Source organism: Gigantopelta aegis, chromosome 4, assembly GCF_016097555.1.
Source record: "Gigantopelta aegis isolate Gae_Host chromosome 4, Gae_host_genome, whole genome shotgun sequence".
NCBI lineage: Eukaryota > Metazoa > Mollusca > Gastropoda > Neomphalida > Peltospiridae > Gigantopelta > Gigantopelta aegis.
Genome location: NC_054702.1, coordinates 81,633,398 through 81,659,059, shown reverse-complemented (window position 1 = coordinate 81,659,059; position 25,662 = coordinate 81,633,398). Strand labels below are relative to the sequence as shown.

Genomic DNA, 25,662 nt, shown 5'->3' with positions numbered 1-25,662 from the left:
CACACACACACACAGACACACACACTGAAACTGGAATGAACTGAACTTTATTTACTCTCAGGCTGTAAAACCACTGCACATGAGGTACATAATACATTTATACATATATATTGACAAGATGGCAAACGTGTAAATATTTCACATAAAGAGAGAGAGAGTGTGTGTATACTACAAAATCAAATCCCATAGACGACAATAGTAACATATGTGGCTAAAATCCTACCTGCTAAAATAAGGCTACTTAACACAGTCGTATTAGATGAAATAAAATTGCATACATTTTCTGCCCAGATGAAACTATTTTTTTACAACAAACATACTCAAAATTATCACCAATCACAGGACTTATGGTGTTCATTTCTCTATCAAAAGTTGGATGCACCTCGAACTTTGACCCAGCCGGAAGTTATTTGGTTTAGTAATATATATATATATATATATAGACACACACACACATATATACACACACACACACACACACACACACACACACACACACACATTGGGATTGTGCATGGTCATCTATTTGCACGTTATTTCATTTGGCGATCCCAATCAAGGTAGCCTTGATACTGTACTGGTTTGGAATTCCGTTTGAAGTATTTAATTTGAGACATTCACTCACAATCGATCTCAAGACTTAGAAGGGTTCTCGAACCTCTGAATTGTTCAGCCATATCCTTTCATGCATTTCTTTTACCCATCAAAGTATCTGCGTGTTACCTTTCCTTGCTGTACCTCTAAAACCAAGGGGGCGAGACGTAGCCCAGAGGTACAGCGCTCGCTTGATGCGCGGTCGGTGTGGGATCGATCCCCGTCGGTGGGCCCATTGGGCTATTTCTCGTTCCAGCCAGTGCACCACGACTGGTATATCAAAAGCCGTGGTATGTGCTATCCTGTCTGTGGGATGGTGCATATAAAAGATCCCTTGTTGCTAATCGAAAAGAGTAGCCCATGAAGTGGCGACAACGGGTTTCCTGTCTCAATATCTGTGTGGTCCTTAACCATATGTCTGACGCCATATAACCGTAAATAAAATGTGTTGAGTGCCTTGTTAAATAAAACATTTTTTCTTTTCTTTTAAAACCAAATTAGTAATCATCTTGAAGCTTATATCCAATTAAGGTTCAAACACGTTGTCCTGGGCACACACCGTAGTTATCTGGGCTATCTGTCCAGGACAGTGAGTTAGTGATTAGTTGTTAATGGTTAATGAGAAAGAGACGTCGGTGTAGTGGTCTTACACCTACCCAATGAGTAGTTAAAATTCGCTCTGGTTGGGAGTCGGTACCGGGTTGCGAATCCAGTACCTACCAGCCTTATATCCGATGCCTTAACCACGATACCACCGATGCCGGTAAAGCTGTCATAAGAACTTCCGCACATGAAGGACTTCATAAGACATTATATATATATATATATATATATATATATATATATATATATATATATATATATATATATATATATATATATATATATATATATATATATATGGAGCTGTTATCGACTAGACTAATAAACAGGAATATTGCATTTGTTTCTAACTGTTGAAAAGAGGTTGTTTTGTGTAATATCACAAACAGATCAGATTGGTGATTCAATAATCGACTATTGTACATGTATGTCAAAAATTTGGTAATTCTAGTACATAATCTTTAGAGGAATCTTTTTCCACTACCAGCAAGTAATCTTTTTATATCTCTTCTGCACAGACAGGACAACACATACCACAGCCTTTAATATACCAGTTTTGTGGCACAAGCCTAACTATGATTGATTATAACTGTATATTGATATAATTTTCTATAGTAAATATATGCTTGACGTGTTCGCAATATTCTTAACACAGCTTTTTCATCATGGATACATGTATCATGTTTTTGTTCATGATGTAACAATTGTTACATTTAGTTTATATTTTTAATAAAAATAAAAGGTTAAATGGCAAGGGATATTTACAAAACTACCAACCCAAAACAATCGGATCCTTTCGGCACTGGTCCAAACGGTTTGGCCAGTACATTCTCAGCAGTGGATGGCTGAACACAATACACGTGCTAAAGGTATAATCTATGGTTTCAGAGTCCAAGATTTCCGAGTATTGTTCACATCGTGTTCTTGTGAGCATCCTATAGAAGATACAAAACATTATATTTTCCACTGTCCGTTGTATAATGAACACAGAATCAATTCCATGTCAAATCAGTTACATCTAAAGTTAATTATAAACAGAATTTATTAGGAAATCTCGAATTTAGTGAACATGAAATTTACGAAATTATTAAATTCACCTTAAAATTCATTACTGCTACTAAACGATTTTGCAAAAGTTAAGACTTATAATTTATATGTTAGATATCAACCCAGTCAGTGAATACGGTTTGCAGTTTTCTATTCACCTTCCACTTGTGTACTTCTTCACATCTCTCGTTTTCTTCTGTTAATGATGTGCCTACCTTGTAATGTGTCTGCTATAGGCTGAGCCCGTTTACCAATCCCTTTGAAATATCTTGTGGATTAAATAGTGTTTACTTTAATGTAGATTCTTGTAAAATAATCTTCAGTTAGAACAATTGTGTGACGTCACATGTATCACCAATGCCATGCAATATAATACTGATGTATGCTTTCATCAATGACCTCCAATGTCACACGAAAGCTCGATTAAAACACACGTTTTTCTTCATTCATACCATTTTACGATTTCCCCTGGCTGATCTGCGTGCCATATGTATTATGCCAAACACTGACAGTGACGTATTTGATGCGCGTGTGGAATGAAGAAACGCGACACTAATACGTTACCGACATATGACTCCTCTGAATATGATTGACGAGCTTGTGAAGGGAAATGAGTTTCAATGTCTTTAATATGCAGTACTTAACAAACCCAAACGGAGTCCATGTTAATATGGCAGCTTTATGTCATGATGGGTACGCCAACTCTTCTCGTGGTATGACGTTTGTGGGCAACCTGGCCGGGTTGTAGTTCTGTATTGCGTGGTTACGTTTGTTTTTGCTTGAGGTTTAGATCGGATGGTTATTGGAATTAGTGCTCTTCGAGGCCAACATGGTAATATATAGGCAAAATAAACGTGAAAGGTATCTGTTCAAGGTAACTATGGATACCGATGATCCGAGATTTAAACCTGTGATAGATGTCATTAAAGATATTAGTTCACCCAATAAATATAATATATTTGGCCATGATGTATTGTGGGGTGTTTTTGTTGTGACAAAATCATATTGTATTGAGATTCACATATAGCTTATTTTCTGATTTATTTTTCTTTGTTATAGTTTCGCAACATGACACCTAATATCCAATATTTAAAGTACATGTAGATATCACTTTAAAATGCCTGTTAAATAAAGAAATGTCGCGCCTCCGTGCCTGTTAAATAAAGAAATGTCGCGCCTCCATGCCTGTTAAATAAAGAAATGTCTCGCCGCCATGCCTGTTAAATAAAGAGATGTCGCGCCTCCATGACACAGGGCACAATTACTACTAAAGGAGAACAGTGTACTGCATTATGCTTTAAGAATACAGTAACAATCTTTTTTTAAAGTAATGACAGCAAAGAAAGAGCCATGTTGGTATTATTTCGTTAAGGTTTATTGTATATCAGCCAAGCGATCTATTTTTTTTCAAGGTGCCCTAGTCATTGAGCCCAGCTTTGACGTACCGGTCGTCAACGTTACAGTCAAGGAAGGAACCACAGCCATTCTGCCTTGTTCAGTTAATTTCTTAGGCCAGTACCAGGTAAGTTGTTGTGTTTGTTGGAATTTCTTAATCAGTTTAAAGTTAAAGTATATTTTGTTTAACGACACCACTAGATTACTTTAATTAATTAATCATTGGCTATTGAGTATCAGACATTTGGTATTTCTGACACGTAGGCTTAAGATGAGGCCCAGTTTCCATTAACAGATATATTTTATATGACTTTCTCACAGGCAGGACAGCACTTTCCACGGCCTTTGATGTACGGGAAAACGACCATCCAGAGAATGGGTCCACCGAAGAGATTTGATCTTCCGATTCAAGCATGTTATGCGAGCGCTCTACCGACTGAGATCATTCCATCTAATTTACCAGTGTACTTCAAAATTAACCATTTGGCCTTACAGCAATTGTAGTAATTCGGTACTTACTGTAGAAGCTAACTCGCTCAAATCGCTACTAGTTCAGCCATAACTCCAAAGAGTTTCCAGGCAAGATGTGGCTCAGTGGCACAAAGCTTGCGTGCGATGGGCTCACTACAATTGGCATATCACAGGCCTGTAACAAAAATGCATAAGAAAGATCACTTACTGGGTTTTCGATAGGTATGCTGCCGCAGCTTAAAATGTGCCGAGTTGCTGTTAAACTAAATTGCTTTTCCATTTGTTTACAATGACTTTGTTTGTTGTACCAGCGTGACTCACTCGAGTAAGCAGCCATGCACTAAGAATCCTTACTTTGGTAATTCGCCCCTGTAACACACAAAAGACTCATTCGAGTAATTCGTTACTCTATGCATTAAGAAACCTTACTTCAGCGTGTCTCAGGCTGCCATTCAAACGAGACTTGGTCAGCCAGTCCGCTGCTCTACACAAACGCTCCCGTAATTTACTGCTCGCCGGAAACAGGAAAAGAAAAGAAAAGAAAGGAATACGTGTTTAATGACACCTCAGCACATTTTGAACTACGGCTAGTGAGTAGTCTGTAAATAACAAGGAAGGAAATGGTTTATTTAACGACGCACTCAACTCATTTTACTTACGGTTATATGGCGTCAGACTTATTGTTAAGGACCACACAGATATTGAGGGAGGAAACCCGATATCGCCACTTCATGGGCTATTCTTTTCGATTAGCAGCAAGGGATCTTTTATATGCACTATATCATAGACAGGATAGCACATACCACGGCCTGTGATGTACCAGTCGTGGTTCACTGGCTGGAGTGAGAAATGGAGGAGACATGATCCGTCACTTGCCAAACCTGAGAAAATTGTGCTATCTTGTTTGCTCTAATCGGGTACATTTACCAGTTACGATCTCTCTACATCCCGGTACTAGTTAATTACGACCGACGGTGTGCGAAGTGTATCTTAATAGTGAACTACAATGAAATACGGCGGATAAGTTAATAAAATAATTCATCCGGGTTTTTTTTACGTTGAATCAATGCATGTTTTTAGGACATGTTTTGTATGAGAGCAGTTGCAATCTTACACAAAATCTTTTGATTCCCTCTTGTGCAGAGATATGATATTGATTTTGATAAATGTTCTGTCTTTCACATTTGATATACAATGCCGTCATGTATTTTAAAGAAGTGCATACAATAGCATTCTATATTTCAGCCATGGAGCAGAGCCGCGTTTCAGGGGACCCCGCGGTGATATGTACATTTATTTTCCCCAGGTCATTTTCCCCCTCTCCGCAAGGGGGTTGCAAAATATATGTCCTTGGAAGGGGACCCCCGCTGTTATTTGTGCTACAGTCCCCGCGGATCCTTAAACTGGCTTTGCCGTGGAGCATTGGTTAGGTCGAGAAATAAACCAATGCGTCCACTACAGAGAAATGATCTCTCAACCCCATGCATATCAGGCTTGCACTTATATTTGTTCTTTTTCCAAGTTGTTTTAAAGGCAGAAAACATTTCAGCACTTAGCATCGTTACACCAGTTTTTAATTTTTCAAAATAAAGTACATTCACTTTTAACAAATACAAATTTTAATAGAGTTGGTCATTAAATATGCGACACGAAATTGGCTAAGAAAAGTCAGTTAGTCGATAATTACTTTCTCCAGCGATCGCTTGAAGCCACGGCACATCTGGTTATTCCCAACCAAGATTAAACTTTGGCAGACTTACGGTCGCAAATCGATTGTAAAAGTTAGGTCTAATTACATTTCAAATTACAAGAATATAAAAGGTCTTCCATTCCAACTGTCAGCAAGTTTGGCTTCAGTGAGGGTAATCAATCGAGCAGGAAGCAGCGTGTTACTATGGTCGCCCCGCGCATGCATCAGGTGCCAAAGACAATTTGAACGTGTTGCAACGTGCCATCGTCCAATTTGGCCCCAGTCGGTCGTGTGTGTTTTATTATCGCTTTGTTCCGTCTAATTGTCTACACGGACTTCGCGACATACGTAACTTTCTTCACGTCCAAAAGAGCAAAAACACTAGTTGTAATCTAGGACAACTTTCTTCACACTCAAAACAGGAACACAAATATCATTTGTAATCTAGGACAACTTTCTTCATGTCCAAGCAGAGAAAAACATTACTTGTAATCTTGGACCGCATTCATCATGTTCAGACAAAAAAGAAACAACAACAAAACCTTAGTTGTAATCTAGAAAAAACTTTCTTCACAGCAAAAACAGCAAACATAAAATTTGTAATCTAGAACAACTTTCATGTCCAAAGAGAGAAACAACATTAGTTGTAATCCAGGACAACGTTCTTCATGTCTAAAAGAGAAAAACATTACATGTAATTTAGGACAACTCTTGCCACGTTCAAACAGAGAAAAACATTACTTGTAATCTAGGACAACTTTCTTCATACCTAAACAGAGAAAAACATTACTTGTAATTTAGGACAACTTTCTTCATGTCTAAACAGAGAAAAACATTACTTGTAGTTTAGGACAACTTTCTTCATGTCTAAACAGAGAAAAAACATTACTTGTAATCTAGGACAACTGTCTCTGTGTTCTAACAGACAAAAACATTACGTGTAATCTAGGACAACTTTCTTCATGTCTAAAAAGAAAAGAAACATTACTTGTAATCTAGGACAACTTTCTTCATGTTCAAACAGAGAAAAACATTACTTGTAATCTGGGACAATTTTCTTTATTTTCAAACAGAGAAAAATATTATGTGTAATCTAGGACAATGTTCTTCATGTCCAAACAGAGAAAAAACATTACTTGTAATCTAGGACAATGTTCTTCATGTCCAAACAGAGAAAAAAACATTACTTGTAATCTAGGACAATGTTCTTCATGTCCAAACAGAGAAAAAAACATTACTTGTAATCTAGGACAACTGTCTTCATGTCTAAAAAGAGAAAAGAAACATTACTTGTAACCTAGGACAACTTTCGCCATGTCCAAACAGAGAAAAACATTACTTGTAATCTAGGACAATGTTATTCATGTCCAAACAGAGAAAAACAATACTTGTAATCCAGGACAACTTTCTTCATGTCTAAACAGAGACAAACATTACTTGTAATCTAGGACAACTTTCTTCATGTCCAATCAGGGAAAAACATTGCATGTAATGTAGGACAACTTTCTTCATGTCCAAACAGAGAAAAAAACATTACTTGTAATCTAGGACAACTGACTTCATGTCCAAACAGCGAAAAGCATTACTTGTAATCTAAGACAACTTTCTTCATGTCCAAACAGAGAAAAAACATTACTTGTAATCTAGGACAACTTTCTTCATGTCCAAACAGAGAAAAAACATTACTTGTAATCTAGGACAACTTCTTCATGTCCAAACAGAGAAAAAACATTACTTGTAATCTAGGACAACTTTCTTCATGTCCAAACAGAGAAAAAACATTACTTGTAATCTAGAACAACTTTCTTCATGTCCAAACAGAGAAAAAACATTACTTGTAATCTAGGATAACTTCTTCATGTCTAGACAGAGAAAAAAACATTACTTGTAATCTAGGACAACTGTCTTCATGTCGAAACAGAGAAAAGCATTACTTGTAATCTAGGACAACTTTCTTCATCTCCAAACAGAGAAAAAACATTACTTGTAATCTAGGACAACTTTCTTCATGTCCAAACAGAGAAAAAACATTACTTGTAATCTAGAACAACTTTCTTCATGTCCAAACAGAGAAAAAACATTACTTGTAATCTAGGATAACTTCTTCATGTCTAGACAGAGAAAAAAACATTACTTGTAATCTAGGACAACTGTCTTCATGTCGAAACAGAGAAAAACATTACTTGTAATCTAGGACAACTTTCTTCATGTCCAAACAGAGAAAAAACATTACTTGTAATCTAGGATAACTTCTTCATGTCTAGACAGAGAAAAAAACATTACTTGTAATCTAGGACAACTGTCTTCATGTCCAAACAGAGAAAAACATTACTTGTAATCTAGGACAACTTTCTTCATCTCCAAACAGAGAAAAAAACATTACTTGTAATCTAGGACAACTGTCTTCATGTCGAAACAGAGAAAAATATTACTTGTAATCTAGAACAACTTTCTTCATGTCCAAACAGAGAAAAAACATTACTTGTAATCTAGGATAACTTCTTCATGTCTAGACAGAGAAAAAAACATTACTTGTAATCTAGGACAACTGTCTTCATGTCCAAACAGAGAAAAACATTACTTGTAATCTAGGACAATGTTCTTCATGTCCAAACAGAGAAAAACAATACTTGTAATCCAGGACAACTTTCTTCATGTCTAAACAGAGACAAACATTACTTGTAATCTAAGACAACTTTCTTCAAGTCCAGAGAAAAACCATTACTTGTAATCTGGGACAACTTTCTTCATGTCCAATCAGGGAAAAACATTGCATGTAATCTAGGACAACTTTCTTCATGTCCAAACAGAGAAAAAAACATTACTTGTAATCTAGGACAACTTCTTCATGTCCAAACAGAGAAAAAACATTACTTGTAATCTAGGACAACTTTCTTCATGTCCAAACAGAGAAAAAACATTACTTGTAATCTAGAACAATCTTCTACAACAAACTTTCTTCATGTCCAAACAGAGAAAAAACATTACTTGTAATCTAGGATAACTTCTTCATGTCTAGACAGAGAAAAAAACATTACTTGTAATCTAGGACAACTGTCTTCATGTCGAAACAGAGAAAAGCATTACTTGTAATCTAGGACAACTTTCTTCATGTCCAAACAGAGAAAAAACATTACTTGTAATCTAGGATAACTTCTTCATGTCTAGACAGAGAAAAAAACATTACTTGTAATCTAGGACAACTGTCTTCATGTCCAAACAGAGAAAAACATTACTTGTAATCTAGGACAACTTTCTTCATCTCCAAACAGAGAAAAAAACATTACTTGTAATCTAGGACAACTGTCTTCATGTCGAAACAGAGAAAAATATTACTTGTAATCTAGAACAACTTTCTTCATGTCCAAACAGAGAAAAAACATTACTTGTAATCTAGGATAACTTCTTCATGTCTAGACAGAGAAAAAAACATTACTTGTAATCTAGGACAACTGTCTTCATGTCCAAACAGAGAAAAACATTACTTGTAATCTAGGACAACTTTCTTCATCTCCAAACAGAGAAAAAACATTACTTGTAATCTAGGGCAACTGTCTTCATGTCTAAAAAGAGAAAAGAAACATTATTTGTAACCTAGGACAACTTTCGCCATGTCCAAACAGAGAAAAACATTACTTGTAATCTAGGACAATGTTCTTCATGTCCAAACAGAGAAAAACAATACTTGTAATCCAGGACAACTTTCTTCATGTCTAAACAGAGACAAACATTACTTGTAATCTAAGACAACTTTCTTCAAGTCCAGAGAAAAACCATTACTTGTAATCTGGGACAACTTTCTTCATGTCCAATCAGGGAAAAACATTGCATGTAATCTAGGACAACTTTCTTCATGTCCAAACAGAGAAAAAAACATTACTTGTAATCTAGGACAACTTCTTCATGTCCAAACAGAGAAAAAACATTACTTGTAATCTAGGACAACTTTCTTCATGTCCAAACAGAGAAAAAACATTACTTGTAATCTAGAACAACTTTCTTCATGTCCAAACAGAGAAAAAACATTACTTGTAATCTAGGATAACTTCTTCATGTCTAGACAGAGAAAAAAACATTACTTGTAATCTAGGACAACTGTCTTCATGTCGAAACAGAGAAAAGCATTACTTGTAATCTAGGACAACTTTCTTCATCTCCAAACAGAGAAAAAACATTACTTGTAATCTTGGACAACTTTCTTCATGTCCAAACAGAGGAAAAACATTACTTGTAATCTAGGACAACTGTCTTCATGTCGAAACAGAGAAAAAACATTACTTGTAATCTGGGACAACGTTTTTCATGTCCAAACAGAGAAAAAACATTACTTGTAATCTAGGACAACTTTCTTCATGTCCAAACAGAGAAAAAACATTACTTGTAATCTAGGACAACTTTCTTCACATTCGAAAACAGCGAACGCATTAGTTGTAATCTAGGATAACTTTCTTTAAAACAAAACAGCATAAACATGAGATATAATTTAGAGTCTACTATGCTGAAAATAGCTTACAAGATATACATGTATTTTCTAAAGGCAAACTGGGGGAAAGGTATTTGGAGGAAAATAGCATGCATAAGCATTTAACGATCAGAAATAATCATCACGTAAAACGCTTTGAGAAATGTTTATATAATATAACCACAGTGTGTACGCTAGTGTGTTAAACATGATTGAACCAGTGATAGTTTTAGAAGCTCTATTACTGACTACACGTTGTGTAACACCATTAAACAATATTGCATCATTGATCAAGAAAACTATATGAAGACACTTGGATGTTTATACGGACGTCTGACGCAACTATCGCATACAAAACCTTTATTTGGATTGAAAACATATTTTATTGCATATAATGCATATATTCAAAAGAATTGGGCACAAGTAATCCAACTTACGAGGCCCTTTCTTAATTACAATAACGGCGACTGCAGTTTTACAATAAATAAATAGATAAAGTAAACGTCTGTGAGAAAGGATTGAATAAACTGAAAGAACACAAAAGGAAAAGAAATAGAAGTAATCGATGGTTTAACAGTATTAATTATTAACATTGTATCTCAGATAGCCCAACTGGTAAATAATAATAATAATAATAATAATAATAATAATAATAATAATAATAATAATAATAATAACAACAACAACAACAAATAAATGATTCCACACGATATAAAGTTTTCGTAGTCAAATTGATGTCTGTTTAATGTATTTGTGAACATGGTGAAATATTTGTTTATTGGTATCTTTTAACATGTCTCGACCGTTTAATATGAATTGCAGAATAATTAGTTCATAACTGTTTTCAGATGTTAAAATAATTTGTCTTTCCTGGTTGTTAAAATTCACAATTAAGAAAATAATGGTGATAATAAAACTGTATTATAACACCTTCGTTTGAACCAGAATTTACGACAGACCATTTTGAACCATACGAAAAAATTTGTCATTAGCCTACTCTGAACTGATTTCCTATTTGCTATCCACACAGGTTGTCTGGACTGACCAGTGGTCCATGTTGTTGACGTTTGAAGATCGTCGTATAATTGATGACGAGCGCCTCAGCATCGAGCGCCCGTACACGAAGGACTGGAACCTGCACATCAGGAAGGTGAAGTACAAAGACCAGGGACTGTACAACTGTCAGGTGAACACGAGTCCCATCAAACTGAAAACAGTCCACCTCAAAGTACAAGGTACGTCTTTTGAATAAGCTGCTGGACAATTAAGCTGACGACAGTGGTTCAAATTATGTCAAAGCTGTCTCACACTGTCATTCATCTTTCTCATCTATCACCCTCTGCCTATCATTCTCATTATTGTAATATAGAACAACTTTCCAATTTCTCCCACGATTTCAATCTGTTTCGACCCTTTCTGTCAGAGGTCTCGGACAAGGACTGGGATGTGGAGATGGACAACGAAGGATGATGAAAAGTAGGAGGAGTTGCAAGATCGGGAAGAAATGAGACGGAATTCTAAGGAGACAAAGGGAAGGGGGGGGGGGGGCGGAGATAAAAATAATTTGGCACATTTAAATCACTAAAACTAATGTGTATATATGTGAAACTATGTTTATGTATGCATATGTATGTATGTATGTATGTATGTATGTATGTATGTGTGACGGAACATGCTCTTAATTTTGTTTTCGCCTGTGGCGATATTAATTGTGTTAGAGGGCCGTGTGCAGTTTCATTGCACTTAGCCCAGGTGGGCAACTTGTTACGTAATACTTCTGCCCGACGGTCCTCGAGCTATACTTTCTAATACACACCCAGCCAGGTGCGGAGGCCATGTGGCGAGTAGTTACGTAATACCTCCGCGAGTGCGGTTTTTACAACCGTGATTTGGCGACGATGGCGACAGCCAGTCTGACGATCAGAGAAAAATATACCGACTCTGGGAGAGGTGGAATATCAGATGATAGGTGAGGTACCGCGTTGTACCCCCAGGCGATATTCGCTGTCTCTGAGAGTTTTGAATAAATAGCTAGGGTTTAGAGATATCTAGGAGAACCATAGGAAGGTATCCCGGGGGAACGTTGTCCGTCCGGACTTTGGTAAATATATTATTTCTGCTCTGTTGTATAACCTTGATGTGATTGATGTGACTTTAAATATTTTAATACTGTATTATACCAATATTCTTTAGACAGTGTCTTCGGTCATCTGACGAAGTAAATCGTAGACTTTTTGTTCTAACATTATACGAGTATTTGGTAATATAAAGCTTAGCCAGTCATCCTAGAAGACCTAGGTAAACTGTAGGTTATTGTCTTTATTGTGATAGGTACCAGTATTAATTCTGTGTTACAAGGTTACTGAATGAGTATTTAGGGTTAATTAAAAATTAACCAGTTAGGAATAGAGCTGTAATTCCTTTATTAATTAAGTTCCCCTGGAAGCGTTTCTCAATTATCACACGCGTGGGTGTTGTGTCACGGTGAAGTGATTAGCATATTGTGTAAACTAGACACCTAAAGATTAACTAATTAAGTGATCAGTTCTGGGTTGTTATTATTGTTGTTATTAATTAACTACTGCGGCAGTACATTTGTCAGCGTAGGTTAATACAGATTCCAAAGTGTATTGTGTTTTTGTTGTGTTTTCTAGTGAACTAAACGTGCTATAATAATATATACTTTATATAAGATCTTATCTCTGATCATACCTAGACGAGCCATACTAGGGTTTAACCGCCCGTTACAGAGAGATCTAATAGATATACAGTTAGGAGAGATATTTTGATAACCGTGTTTCATTCAGTTACGGGTATTATAGAATCCCCGTGACAGTATGTATGTACATGTACATGTATATGTATATGTATATGTATATGTATATGCATATGCATATGGATATGTATATGCATGTACATGAGTATCTTACAAATACTGTTTAAGTAAATGATCTAAGGCTCACCATCCTTGACATTGTCAAATTGATCTGGGACAAAACAAAAATGTATAAAAAAGAAAAGAGACTTTTTAATAATCACTTTTAAGGCACCACAACACCATTTGTCGTGTCGTTACTTATTTAGGTTTAGGAAATAGTTCCTAATTAAGTAATAATACAAAATTCTGATATGTCATTTGAAATATTTCTTTGGTGATTACATGTAGGTTAACCTTGTAGCACTTAAATAACCCATTGTTTGAAGTTACTTGTGTATGCAACAACATGGAGCAGTATTCTGTCATAAGGGTGGCTAACTTTAAATGTTCGTGGTTGATCCATGTTGAATTTTTGCAAGGTAGTTGTCAAAATAGAGCACTTCCTAAAACAAGTAGTCATGGGACCCTCTCGATGTATATTTTCGCAGAATATTTTCTTACATATAAATTATATCGAACTGGATGGAGTAATTAATGGTGGTGTGCAACCATAACTCCTTGCGTCTGTAAAGAGTTACCTCTTTACTATGTACAATATTATTAGTGGTTTTAGAGATTTAACGACTGGTGTGATAATGGAAATACACTGGTTTAAGTTTGAAATACTGGACTCCCACTGGCAGCAAAATCCTCTCAGCAGTGATTCTGGAATAGAATACAATAGAATAGATGTTTAACGACACCCCAGAATGAAAAATACATCAACTATTGGGTATCAAACTATGCTAAATTCATTACTTAAGTGATGAGCAATATAAATATAAAAAGTCATCAGTTAAAACGCAGTGTAAAGACAATGGCTCTGGAAGTCCGTAACACTGGGCAGCAATCCCTGACGTTATAGGCGCAGTGTTAATTCCGTAATCTTAACCTGTTGTTAAATAAAGAGATTAAGAAAAGCCTGCCACCGTCACGTGGATTACTCCTTCGATTAATGTCAAGGACATAGGGATTAAGGTATCCGCAGAAGAAATGGTTAATGCTCTTTTGTCGCGTGTGTAGGTTGTCACAGGTTTTAGCCAATATGTCAAAAAAAGGGAAAGACAAAAACCAAACTACAAAAAAGAAAACAACAACAATACCCCCCACCCCCCACTCCACCCCCCCCAAAAAAAAAAGAGAAAGAAAATACCCCCCGATAAACAAACAACGTAGGAGGCACCCCCACCCCCTCCAGTACAACAATTAAAAAACCCTCAAAAAACCCACACACACACAAAGAAAGAGACAAAATTAAATCCCCCAACCCCAGGAATAACTGTATTCAACAGCAATTGGCATTTTATCATATGTCCAATTCATATTAATACTTCCAAAATCTGGACAACAAATACAGCAACCTTCCAACATTTACCGAATCCCATGGAGATAATTGTAACTTTTGCAACATGTAGAACGCTTTACAACTGATCGAATCCCACTAACCAGATTTTGATTTAATCTAGTCTACACAGATTACAGATTATGAATTATAGCAACTTTTTATTTTATTGACACTTTCATATATTTCTGCAACAGCAGAATACTTAGCCTTTGGTTCTAATATTTGCTTTATTTCTTTTAGCCGAGCTTAGCTCATAACTTTTACCCCATGGCTTACACCACGGTTCCCACGAATCCACCGAGGCGAAGTACAGCGAAGATGACAGTTACTCAATATCTAAAACACCTCACAATATCGCACTTGTTCCGTGAGCACTGTCAGAAACTATGTGAATGCAGTGCGGTGTTTAGTTCCCAGTTGTCAATATCGCCTGATTAGGTTTATTTATTGAATTTGAGCGCTTGTATTTGAGTGTTTTCTGCCACAGTCGGATCTCAGACTGCGACTTAAACAGTAAACGTGAAGTCCAGACACTGCACAGCTGCCTGTCGTGACAGATGGGATACGAGTTGTCCATCTTTTGCTTTGTTAAATGTAACGCGTAGTTGATGCGGGCGTGGTTGTAGTCTTACGTGCAATAGACTCGTATTCCAACGGAGAGACACGCCAGAAGTCTGGATGGATATGTTTGAAAGAAAAAGCTTACTTGAACTAGGAATAATTAAGTAATATCTGTTAAAGAAAGTCCAGAGACATTTCAAGGATTAGGGGTTGCGAGGATGTCAGACGAAGGGTGGAGTATCAAGAGAAACCCCATAAACAATCCGATTGTAAATTCAGTTTGAGATCTGTTTAAAACAAAAGGATTCGTCTAGCCATGGCCAAAATCTTTCAAAACAATCATATACACCTTTATTATAACATAAAAAGGCCAGTATTAGGTATGAACGGCAAAACCGTAATACGTGATCCGTATCCCTGCACAATGTAGAGTCTAACGGGTGTTTTCTAATTAACGCGAACAACCTCTGTATAAGTTTGACTAGTCACCATCCATGGTTAAACTCAAATCTATTTTCGTCTTAGATTTTGGCAAATGAATTGAATTAACCAGAGCAATGATGGACATAATCATGCCAAGATAGGTAGTGTTGTTTAACATAAATATTTGAACTCTTCAGTACGTCTTGTATTTCATCTGGATTTTCTTTACAGTGTTGCAGATAGTGGAAAGTCCCCAAATTAATGTCTGCCTCATATATTGTATGGCAATCACAGTCTTAGACTGCAAGCCTGCCATTAGATTACGATATCTTCACTTTTACCGGGATATTTCTAGATACCATTTTTGTCTTATTACAGTTACTGCCAAAATTATTCCTCAACTGTCTTCAAACGACATGACGGTATTGGAGGGAGATACGGTGACCCTGACCTGTAACGTGTCGGGTATCCCCATGCCGACGGTCACGTGGTACCGCCACACGTCTGACAAAGCCGACGACAGCGCCAAAGAGAGTGAGTTCTGCCCTGGCACTACCAGTAAGACCCTTCATGTTGTTTGTCTTCTGTACGGCACGCTTGTCGGGACTTGCATGTCTGTTCTACACTTCTTCTTACGCGCTATCTATTCTGCATGCATGCGAGTTGTACACAGAAATCTGTATAATATGCAAATATGCCTGCTAAGAAAAACAATAAACCAGGGGTGAGTGAAGTTTCAAACCGTACTGAAGACGGAAACAGGCAAAGTACAGCTATCACGGTACACCGGGAGCTGAATTAGGATTTTCAGAAAGTATGAGTGGGTGGGTGGAGTCAATTTAATACGTTAGGCTGTCAATCTGCAGCAGGTGTTATAACAGCAAAACCTACAAAGACAGAGTATCCAGCACACTTTAAAATGTTATCTTGTTCTGTCTGTATCCAGCAGGGATGGACCATGTGTTTGTGCCGGGTAAGGGTACTCTAATTATGTTTACTTTGCAGGTTATGGGGGGGGGGGGGGGGGGGGGGGTCCGGTATTCAACATTGTATACGTGTATCAAGAGACATTATAATAAAGGATGCAAATGTAGATCACTGTTAGGAGATATAACATGCTAACAAAACCTAAACATGTTGCAACAAGTGTTTACATTCTTTAATAACAATTTTTTGGTATCGTTTCAGACATCATGTCCCTTCTTGAATATCGTAAATAAATATTTAGGTTTATGTGTATTAGACGTTCGTTATTTTAAAACGTCATAATTATGATATCCAAACAATATAAATGGAAGTTGAAGACCAAAAGATAGATGTTTGCAAAATAGTACAGTTCATGGCGGATCCAAATGTGAGCTCAATGGAATTTGCGCCTTTCCCTTTCAATCAGTTTAAAATAGACAAATAGTATCTGAATTATCCAGGGTGTTAAACCTTCATACTGCAGCACTATCCGTGTTCCCACCCGTCACATGATATACTGATATAAAGCCAATCGTCTCCAAACACTGGGTGGTGACTGTTGGCTGTTCCCTCTCTTCGAATTAACATTAGACTTACTACCTAAATTATATTAGGATGATTGATTTGACACAGATGTATGTTTAGTTTATTTAAACACCCTTAAAAATCACCTATCCACTATCTTGCAATGTGCAAATTATTTTGTTCTGCAATCACCAAAATGACGTATGTTTGCGCGTGTGTGTGCAAGATTAACGTTTTGTATGTTGATATGCTGTAATATCAGACAAGGTAATTTTGATCTGTGTTTTATGCTGTATACATGTCTTACAGAGATCGGCACCAGCGGCGAAGTGCTCGTCATACACAATGTCAGTCGCTACTGCGACGGCATCTACGAATGTGAAGCCTTCAACGGTGTTCCGCCAAAAGCCACACGACTGATCCGGGTATCTGTAGAATGTAAGAACATAATCCTTAGAGACATACTAATACGTACATGTAGCCTGCTGTGACTTACAAATACGTTCGAAGACCATGCAGCTCCCACTCAGCGAGCCTCTACAACGGGTATAGGTAGACCGTAAGAACATAATCCCTGTCTATAAGGACACACTAATACGTACTGATACGTACTGAGATTCACAAAACAACTTATTGATCTTACTATGCCTTAATAGCCCTCAAGTTCAATCATCTTTCACCCTGTCTGTCTGTGTCTGTCTCTCGGTCTGCCCGTTTGCCTCTGTCTGTCTCTGTCTCTGTCTCTCTCTGTCTGTCTGTCTGTCTCTGTCTCTCTCTCTCTCTCTCTCTCTCTCTCTCTCTCTCTCTCTCTCTCTCTCTCTCTCTCTCTCTCTCTCTCTCTCTCTCTCTCTCTCTCTCTCTCTCTCGCTCTATCAAGACCTCACTAGCCAAGCTAATTTATAACTGTTCTAAATTTAGCATCGTACGAGTGTACACTCGAGTGGCAAGACAAATACTATAATCCGACCGGTCTCGGTCCCACTGATAGCCGAGGTGTGTGCCAAGGACAGCGTGCTTGAACCGTAACTGGATATAAGCACGAAAATAAGTTGAAATAAAATGAAACTATAGTCCGTTTGCGTGTAAAGGGAACCGATGAATTTGTATATAACTCTATAATAAATAATGTTAAATCTTATATTAAAACATATTGCTGAATTTTAAACCCATACCAACTCAAAAAACACGTTTACTAAAATTGTCTGTGTAAATAAAAAGGTTTCTTAACAAATTGCCATCAAATTATATAGATTAATCTCATGTTTAATACAGGGGTGAAGACAAAATGCTAGAACAGCCTTAGCTGCATTGCTATCGAAGTAATCGATAATGCATTACACTGAGACTAGAGGTAGAATCGTGCGTTCTCTACGTTGACTTCTAAGTTATCTTCTTACTTGCATTGTAAAACACGATTTAGCCTATGCAATTTGATGATAATTTGTAAAGAAATGTTTTTGTTTACACTGATTTGTTTTTTCAAACAATGTCATTTAAGTTGGTATGGTTTTAAAACTTAATAATATATTTTTATGTGAATTGTAACTTTATTCATTTTAAAGTTAAATGCCAGTTCATCGGTTACCTTTTCACGCAAACAAACTATAGTATTACGACTTAACCATCAGCACTCGTAAATCCGACAAAAACTATTTAATTAGACATTTTGTCACTTCACATTTGATCCTTATACGTTTTTTTATTCCTAATTATTGATTTAGTTGTTTTATTATTCAGTTTAAATCTCATTAATGTTTATATTTAGTAAAATATTGTGGCCTTTTTGACAGTCTATTTGCCAAATACATTATATCATGAAAAAGTATGTGTATTAAACATATTCGCGTTTCTTTCGTTGTTCAACATAATCATTATCATCATCTGATGAACTCTCACCATATATCCATAATTATTTACATTCCTGAATTATGTATTTCAGTTCCACCCGAAATTCGTCTTCCAAATAAGAAGATTGGGCAGGAAATGGGGAAGGATACCATATTAGAATGCATTGTTTCCGCAAACCCTCAAGAAATTACAGTGTGGAAGCGGAACGACATGGAAATCCACAAGAGTATAAAATACCGCGTGGAGATTTACGAAGAGGGAGATAACACCATAACGCTTAGTCTGCGGGTGAGAAACCTGGACGAGACCGACTTCGGCAAATACACCTGTACGGCGTCCAACATCCTCGGCTCTGACGAAGAAAGCATGATTGTATATGGTAGGTGCAACTATTATGGTGTTCTAGTTAGTTCAAACTAAACCACTATCTGCAACAGAGGTTTTAGTTGTTAGCAGTAACTCAATTATTCTAGCTAGCTTAAATTGTGTCATTATTAGCATCGGAGACTTTACTTTTGAGAAGTAACTCAGGTATCTAGCTAGCTCATATTGTGTCATTATCGGCATCAGTGGCTTTACTTTTGAGCATTAACTCTGGTATTCTAGCTAGCTCAAAGTATACCATTATCAGCATCAGCATTAGGCTTTAGTTGTGAACAGTAACACGGGTATTCTAGCTGGCTCAAATTGTATCATTATCAGCATCAGCATCAGGCTTTAGTTGTGAACAGTAACACGGGTATTCTAGCTGGCTCAAATTGTATCATTATCAGCATCAGCATCAGGCTTTAGTTGTGAACAGTAACACGGGTATTCTAGCTGGCTCAAATTGTACCATTATCAGCATCAGCATCAGGCTTTAGTTGTGAACAGTAACACGGGTATTCTAGCTGGCTCAAATTGTACCATTATCAGCATCAGCATCAGGCTTTAGTTGTGAACAGTAACACGGGTATTCTAGCTGGCTCAGATTGTACCATTATCAGCATCAGCATCAGGCTTTAGTTGTGAACAGTAACACGGGTATTCTAGCTGGCTCACACTGTACCATTATCAGCATCAGCATCAGGCTTTAATTGAGAACAGTAACACGGGTATTCTAGCTGGCTCAAACTGTACCATTATCAGCATCAGCATCAGGCTTTAGTTGTGAACAGTAACACGGGTATTCTAGCTGGCTCAAATTGTACCATTATCAGCATCAGCATCAGGCTTTAGTTGTGAACAGTAACACGGGTATTCTAGCTGGCTCAGATTGTACCATTATCAGCATCAGCATCAGGCTTTAGTTGTGAACAGTAACACGGGTATTCTAGCTGGCTCAGATTGTACCATTATCAGCATCAGCATCAGGCTTTAGTTGTGAACAGTAACACGGGTATTCTAGCTGGCTCAGATTGTACCATTATCAGCATCAGCATCAGGCTTTAGTTGTGAACAGTAACACGGGTATTCTAGCTGGCTCAAACTGTACCATTATCAGCATCAGCATCAGGCTTTAGTTGTGAACAGTAACACGGGTATTCTAGCTGGCTCAAACTGTATCATTATCAGCATCAGCATCAGGCTTTAGTTGAGAACAGTAACACGGGTATTCTAGCTGGCTCAAACTGTACCATTATCAGCATCAGCATCAGGCTTTAGTTGTGAACAGTAACACGGGTATTCTAGCTGGCTCAAACTGTATCATTATCAGCATCAGCATCAGGCTTTAGTTGTGAACGGTAACACGGGTATTCTAGCTGGCACAAATTATACCATTATTAGCATCAGCATCAGGCTTTACTTGTGAACAGTAACACGGGTATTCTAACTGGCTCAAACTGTATCATTATCAGCATCAGCATCAGGCTTTAGTTGTGTCAGTAACACGGGTATTCTAGCTGGGTCAAACTGTATCATTATCAGCATCAGCATCAGGCTTTAGTTGTGAACAGTAACACGGGTATTCTAGCTGGGTCAAACTGTATCATTATCAGCATCAGCATCAGGCTTTAGTTGTGAACAGTAACACGGGTATTCTAGGTAGCTCAAACTGTATCATTATCAGCATCAGCATCAGGCTTTAGTTGTGAACAGTAACAGGGTATTCTAGCTGGCTCAAATTATACCATTATCAGCATCAGCATCAGGCTTTAGTTGTGAACAGTAACACGGGTATTCTAACTGGCTCAAACTGTATCATTATCAGCATCAGCATCAGGCTTTAGTTGTGAACAGTAACACGGGTATTCTAGCTGGCTCAAACTATCATTATCAGCATCAGCATCAGGCTTTAGTTGTGAACAGTAACACGGGTATTCTAGCTGGCTCAAACTGTATCATTATCAGCATCAGCATCAGGCTTTAGTTGTGAACAGTAACACGGGTATTCTAGCTGGCTCAAACTGTATCATTATCATTATCAGCATCAGCATCAGGCTTTAGTTGTGAACAGTAACACGGGTATTCTAGCTGGCTCAAATTATACCATTATCAGCATCAGCATCAGGCTTTAGTTGTGAACAGTAACACAGGTATTCTAGCTGGCTCAAATTATACCTTTATCAGCACCAGGCTTTAGTTGTGAACAGTAACACGGGTATTCTAGCTGGCTCAAATTGTATCATTATCAGCATCAGGCTTTAGTTGTGAACAGTAACACGGGTATTCTAGGTAGCTCAAATTATATCATTATCAGAATCAGCATCAGGCTTTAGTTGTGAACAGTAACACGGGTATTCTAGCTAGCTCAAACTATATCATTATGAGAATCAGCATCAGGCTTTAGTTGTGAACAGTAACACGGGTATTCTAGCTAGCTCAAATTATATCATCAGAATCAGCATCGGGCTTTAGTTGTGAACAGTAACACGGGTATTCTAGCTGGCTCAAACTATATCATTATTAGAATCAGCATCAGGGGCTTTAGTTTTGAGCAGTAACTCGGGTATTCTAGCTGGTTCAAATTATATCATTATCAGCATCAGATGCTTAGTTCTGAGCAGTAACTCAGGTATTCTAGCCAGCTCAAACTATATTATTATCAGCATCAGAGGTTTTAGGTTTGAGCAGTAACTCAGGTATGCTAGCTGACTTTAGTTTTGAGCAGTTACTAAGATATTTTAGATAGCTCAAACTATATCATTATGAGAATCAGCATCAGGCTTTAGTTGTGAACAGTAACACGGGTATTCTAGCTAGCTCAAATTATATCATCAGAATCAGCATCGGGCTTTAGTTGTGAACAGTAACACGGGTATTCTAGCTGGCTCAAACTATATCATTATTAGAATCAGCATCAGGGGCTTTAGTTTTGAGCAGTAACTCGGGTATTCTAGCTGGTTCAAATTATATCATTATCAGCATCAGATGCTTAGTTCTGAGCAGTAACTCAGGTATTCTAACCAGCTCAAACTATATTATTATCAGCATCAGAGGTTTTAGGTTTGAGCAGTAACTCAGGTATGCTAGCTGACTTTAGTTTTGAGCAGTTACTAAGATATTTTAGATAGCTCAAACTATAGCATTTTGAGCATCAGAGGCTTTAGTTTTAAGTAGTAACTCAGGTATTGTAGCTAGCTCAAATGGTGTCATTATCAGCATCAGATACTAGTTTTCAACAGTTACTCAGGTATTCTAGCTGTCTCAAACTATATCATTACTAGCATCAGATACATTAGTTTTGAGCAGTTACTCGGGTATTTTAGGTTACTCAAACTATATCATTTTCAGCAGCATCAAAGGCTTTATTTTTGATCAGTAACTCAGCTCTGACCAAGAAAGCATGATATAATATCATATTAAATATGGTAATTATGGTATTCTAGTTAGCTCATATTATACCATTATAATTTTTGGAAGTTTTAGTGATGACCAATGACGTAGATAATTCCAAATTTACTATGCTAAAAAAGCAGTCTGCCTGCGATATATTATCGCATATAGTTTAACAATGAATAGTGATATATAATTTCAGAATATGTAGAATATTTGTATCACTCATCACTTAAGTCTTAGATCCCCAGAAATCCCTCACCCACCCAACATCATAAGACATTTACTGCATGGTGGAAAAAAAGAAAATGATATAACACACTACATGATAGCTTTTGGAAATGTTTTTGTTTTCGTGTATCTATGCACCATAAAAATATGTAGAATATATGTAGCGCTAGTCACTTAAGTCTTAGATCCCCAGAAACCCCTCACTCACCCAACATCATAAGATATTTATGGGTAAAAAAAGTAATGATATCACACACTACATCAAAGCTTTTGGAAATGTTTTTGTTTTCGTGTATGTATGCACCATAAAAAGACTTTCATTTTAGGTCAACATAACTTGTATATCTGTCTGTGAGTCTGTTTTTCTGTCTCTTATTTGATTCTTTCTCTCTGTCTCATAAACTTTATTTCTATGTCAAAGTTTGGCCTGACTTATTTCAGATTACTCCATGCATAAACTAACCACGCCCACAACGATTAGAACGACTGATGTCATAGAGCGACAACCAATCATTAACAAGTGGATGTACCCCGATATTTTTGTCAACGGAAGAGAGGAAAACGTCCACGAACACATGCTGGACTGGTCAACAATGGGGACTAATAAAAAGAATTTAATATACGGTGACAGATTCCATAACAGTAATAGCTTTATACTTAACAAAACTGGGTGGGTAGATGGATGTTTGTGTATGTATGTATGTATGTATGTATGTATGTGTATGTATTGATGTATGAATATCTATATATTGTATGTATGTCGGTTGAGTTTTACATACATAGACATTAACGCACTGGCACAGGGGATAATTAAATCCTTTCTGGCCTCACAAATTGTCCCATGCCGTTGCTGGGACTCGAACCTGTGGCATCGAATCGCCCGCAAATTGCAAGACTAACCACGATGCGCTCTGAGCTATCGAGGCATCCATAAAAAGGATGCTCTTTAACTCAACCACATGCATGGGGCCTACAATCTACGCGGTCGATCCCGCTGACGTGCACGAAACAGTGAGCAGACCTGGCACTGGCTAGTATGTATTGATGTATGAATATCTATATATTGTATGTATGTCGGTTGACTTTTACATACATAGATATTAACGCACTGGCACAGGGGATAATTAAATCCTTTCTGGCCTCACAAATTGTCCCATGCCGTTGCTGGGACTCGAACCTATGGCACCGAATCGCCCACAGATTGGTAGACTAACCACGATGCGCTCTGAGCTATTGAGGCATCCATAAAAAGGATGCTCTTTAACTCAACCACATGCATAGGGCCTACAATCTACGCGGTCGATCCCGCTTACGCGCACGAAACAGTGAGCAGACCTGGCACTGGCACTGGCACTGTATGTATGTATGTATGTATGTATGTATATGTCTGTCTGTCTGTCTGTCTGTCTGTCTGTCTGTGTACCTGTGTATGCGTGCGTGTGTGTACATGTATGTGCGTATGTGTTTGCGTACTTGCGTGCGTGTCTGTGTGTGCGTGTATGCATAATATGAAAATATACCACGGGATTCGATCCTACGACCCAAGCATTTCAGGCTCGCGTTTTACCGAGCGTGCTAGATCCCTCACCCTAGCAGCTGTATGATAAGCATATTAAGCTCCATCTAGATATAAAACATCAAAAACAAAACAAAACAAACAATAAAAACAACAACCCAAAACCCAACAAAAAAAACCTACAAACAACAACAACCAAACATCAAGAAACAAACTAAATCAAAAAAACTAAATCTAATCCATGTCATGTAATTGGCTCACGTCACTGCCGTTGTAACTAATATACAATTTCATATTAAATTTCTGTTGTTTCCCTTTACTCAACAATACCATCAATTACCCATATTAAACCATTGCATATCAGTACTAAAATTTGACTTTACAGGTGCATCAGGGACAGCTCTGGGTTCACGGAACAGCAGTGGTTATAGACTATTGGCATCTCGCATGCTCATTCTAACATCATGTGGATTCGTCTTCCTCCGCCAGCTGATTCTGAAGACATTGTGACACGGAAATCAACAGACTAATTCTGAATCAGATCGCCAGAGTGAGAAAACCAAAAGAGTATTATGTATAAGAATTCATTATGCAAACGTGAATGATCATAATGTGGAAAGACGTGTACAATGTGGCCACTTAACATGAATCTCATAAATACAAACCAATCCCCTGGTATTACTAAAACTCGCAATAAAGTCAAGTGCGCGAACACTTGCAGGGGACAAACAGTCGATGCCATATATTACTTTGTTCTGCACTGCGTTCATTTGACACATGTGCTCCATGGCGTGATGTACCGTTCATTACACTGGTTTTGGCGCTTATTTTTAAATGAAGGCGTCAGGGCGAGAACCAGTCATATCGTTATCGGGCGCACGCGACAGAGTCTTTGTCCTGAGCGCACCTCTGATTTATTCCCATTACACTGATTCATTTGGAAGCCAAATCTGAATAACGGAAACACTTGGGATTCAGGATGGTGTCCAGGACACACGAACACGGACAGAAAGAGAAAGTGTATACGCATCCAGGCACAGTGTTTCATCAGTGGCTTTCAGGTGTCAAACATAAACATGTGGCATGTGCGATAGCTGGTCTAGCAGATTAAAAGACGAAACCCGCTATCGGATCGTAGGCCTATGGGGCAGGCAAAATTGTCGGTCCGCCTTGTTTCCAAAAAGTATCACATGAGCCAGGGGGATTCCCCCACACTCATATGAAAACTATTCATTATATTCATTCGATATACACTGAGTTATCGGGCACCTAGAAGGTCAGGAAGTGTGTGCCCATACCCCAAAACTCACTA

At 37.6% G+C, this 25,662-nt stretch overlaps 1 protein-coding gene across 1 annotated transcript in view; it reads left to right on the top strand.

Annotated features, from left to right (window-relative positions):
* LOC121370027 (limbic system-associated membrane protein-like) overlaps window positions 1-24,860 on the top strand; it is a 42,306-nt gene extending 17,446 nt beyond the window's left edge. The window contains exons 2-8 of the mRNA XM_041495122.1: window positions 3,657-3,766; window positions 11,293-11,497; window positions 15,887-16,066; window positions 17,309-17,437; window positions 18,939-19,226; window positions 23,276-23,458; window positions 24,736-24,860. Of these exons, the coding sequence (XP_041351056.1) occupies window positions 3,657-3,766; window positions 11,293-11,497; window positions 15,887-16,066; window positions 17,309-17,437; window positions 18,939-19,226; window positions 23,276-23,458; window positions 24,736-24,860 (1,220 nt within the window). The remainder of the gene's footprint in view (window positions 1-3,656; window positions 3,767-11,292; window positions 11,498-15,886; window positions 16,067-17,308; window positions 17,438-18,938; window positions 19,227-23,275; window positions 23,459-24,735) is intronic.
* Window positions 24,861-25,662: the final 802 nt, after the last annotated feature.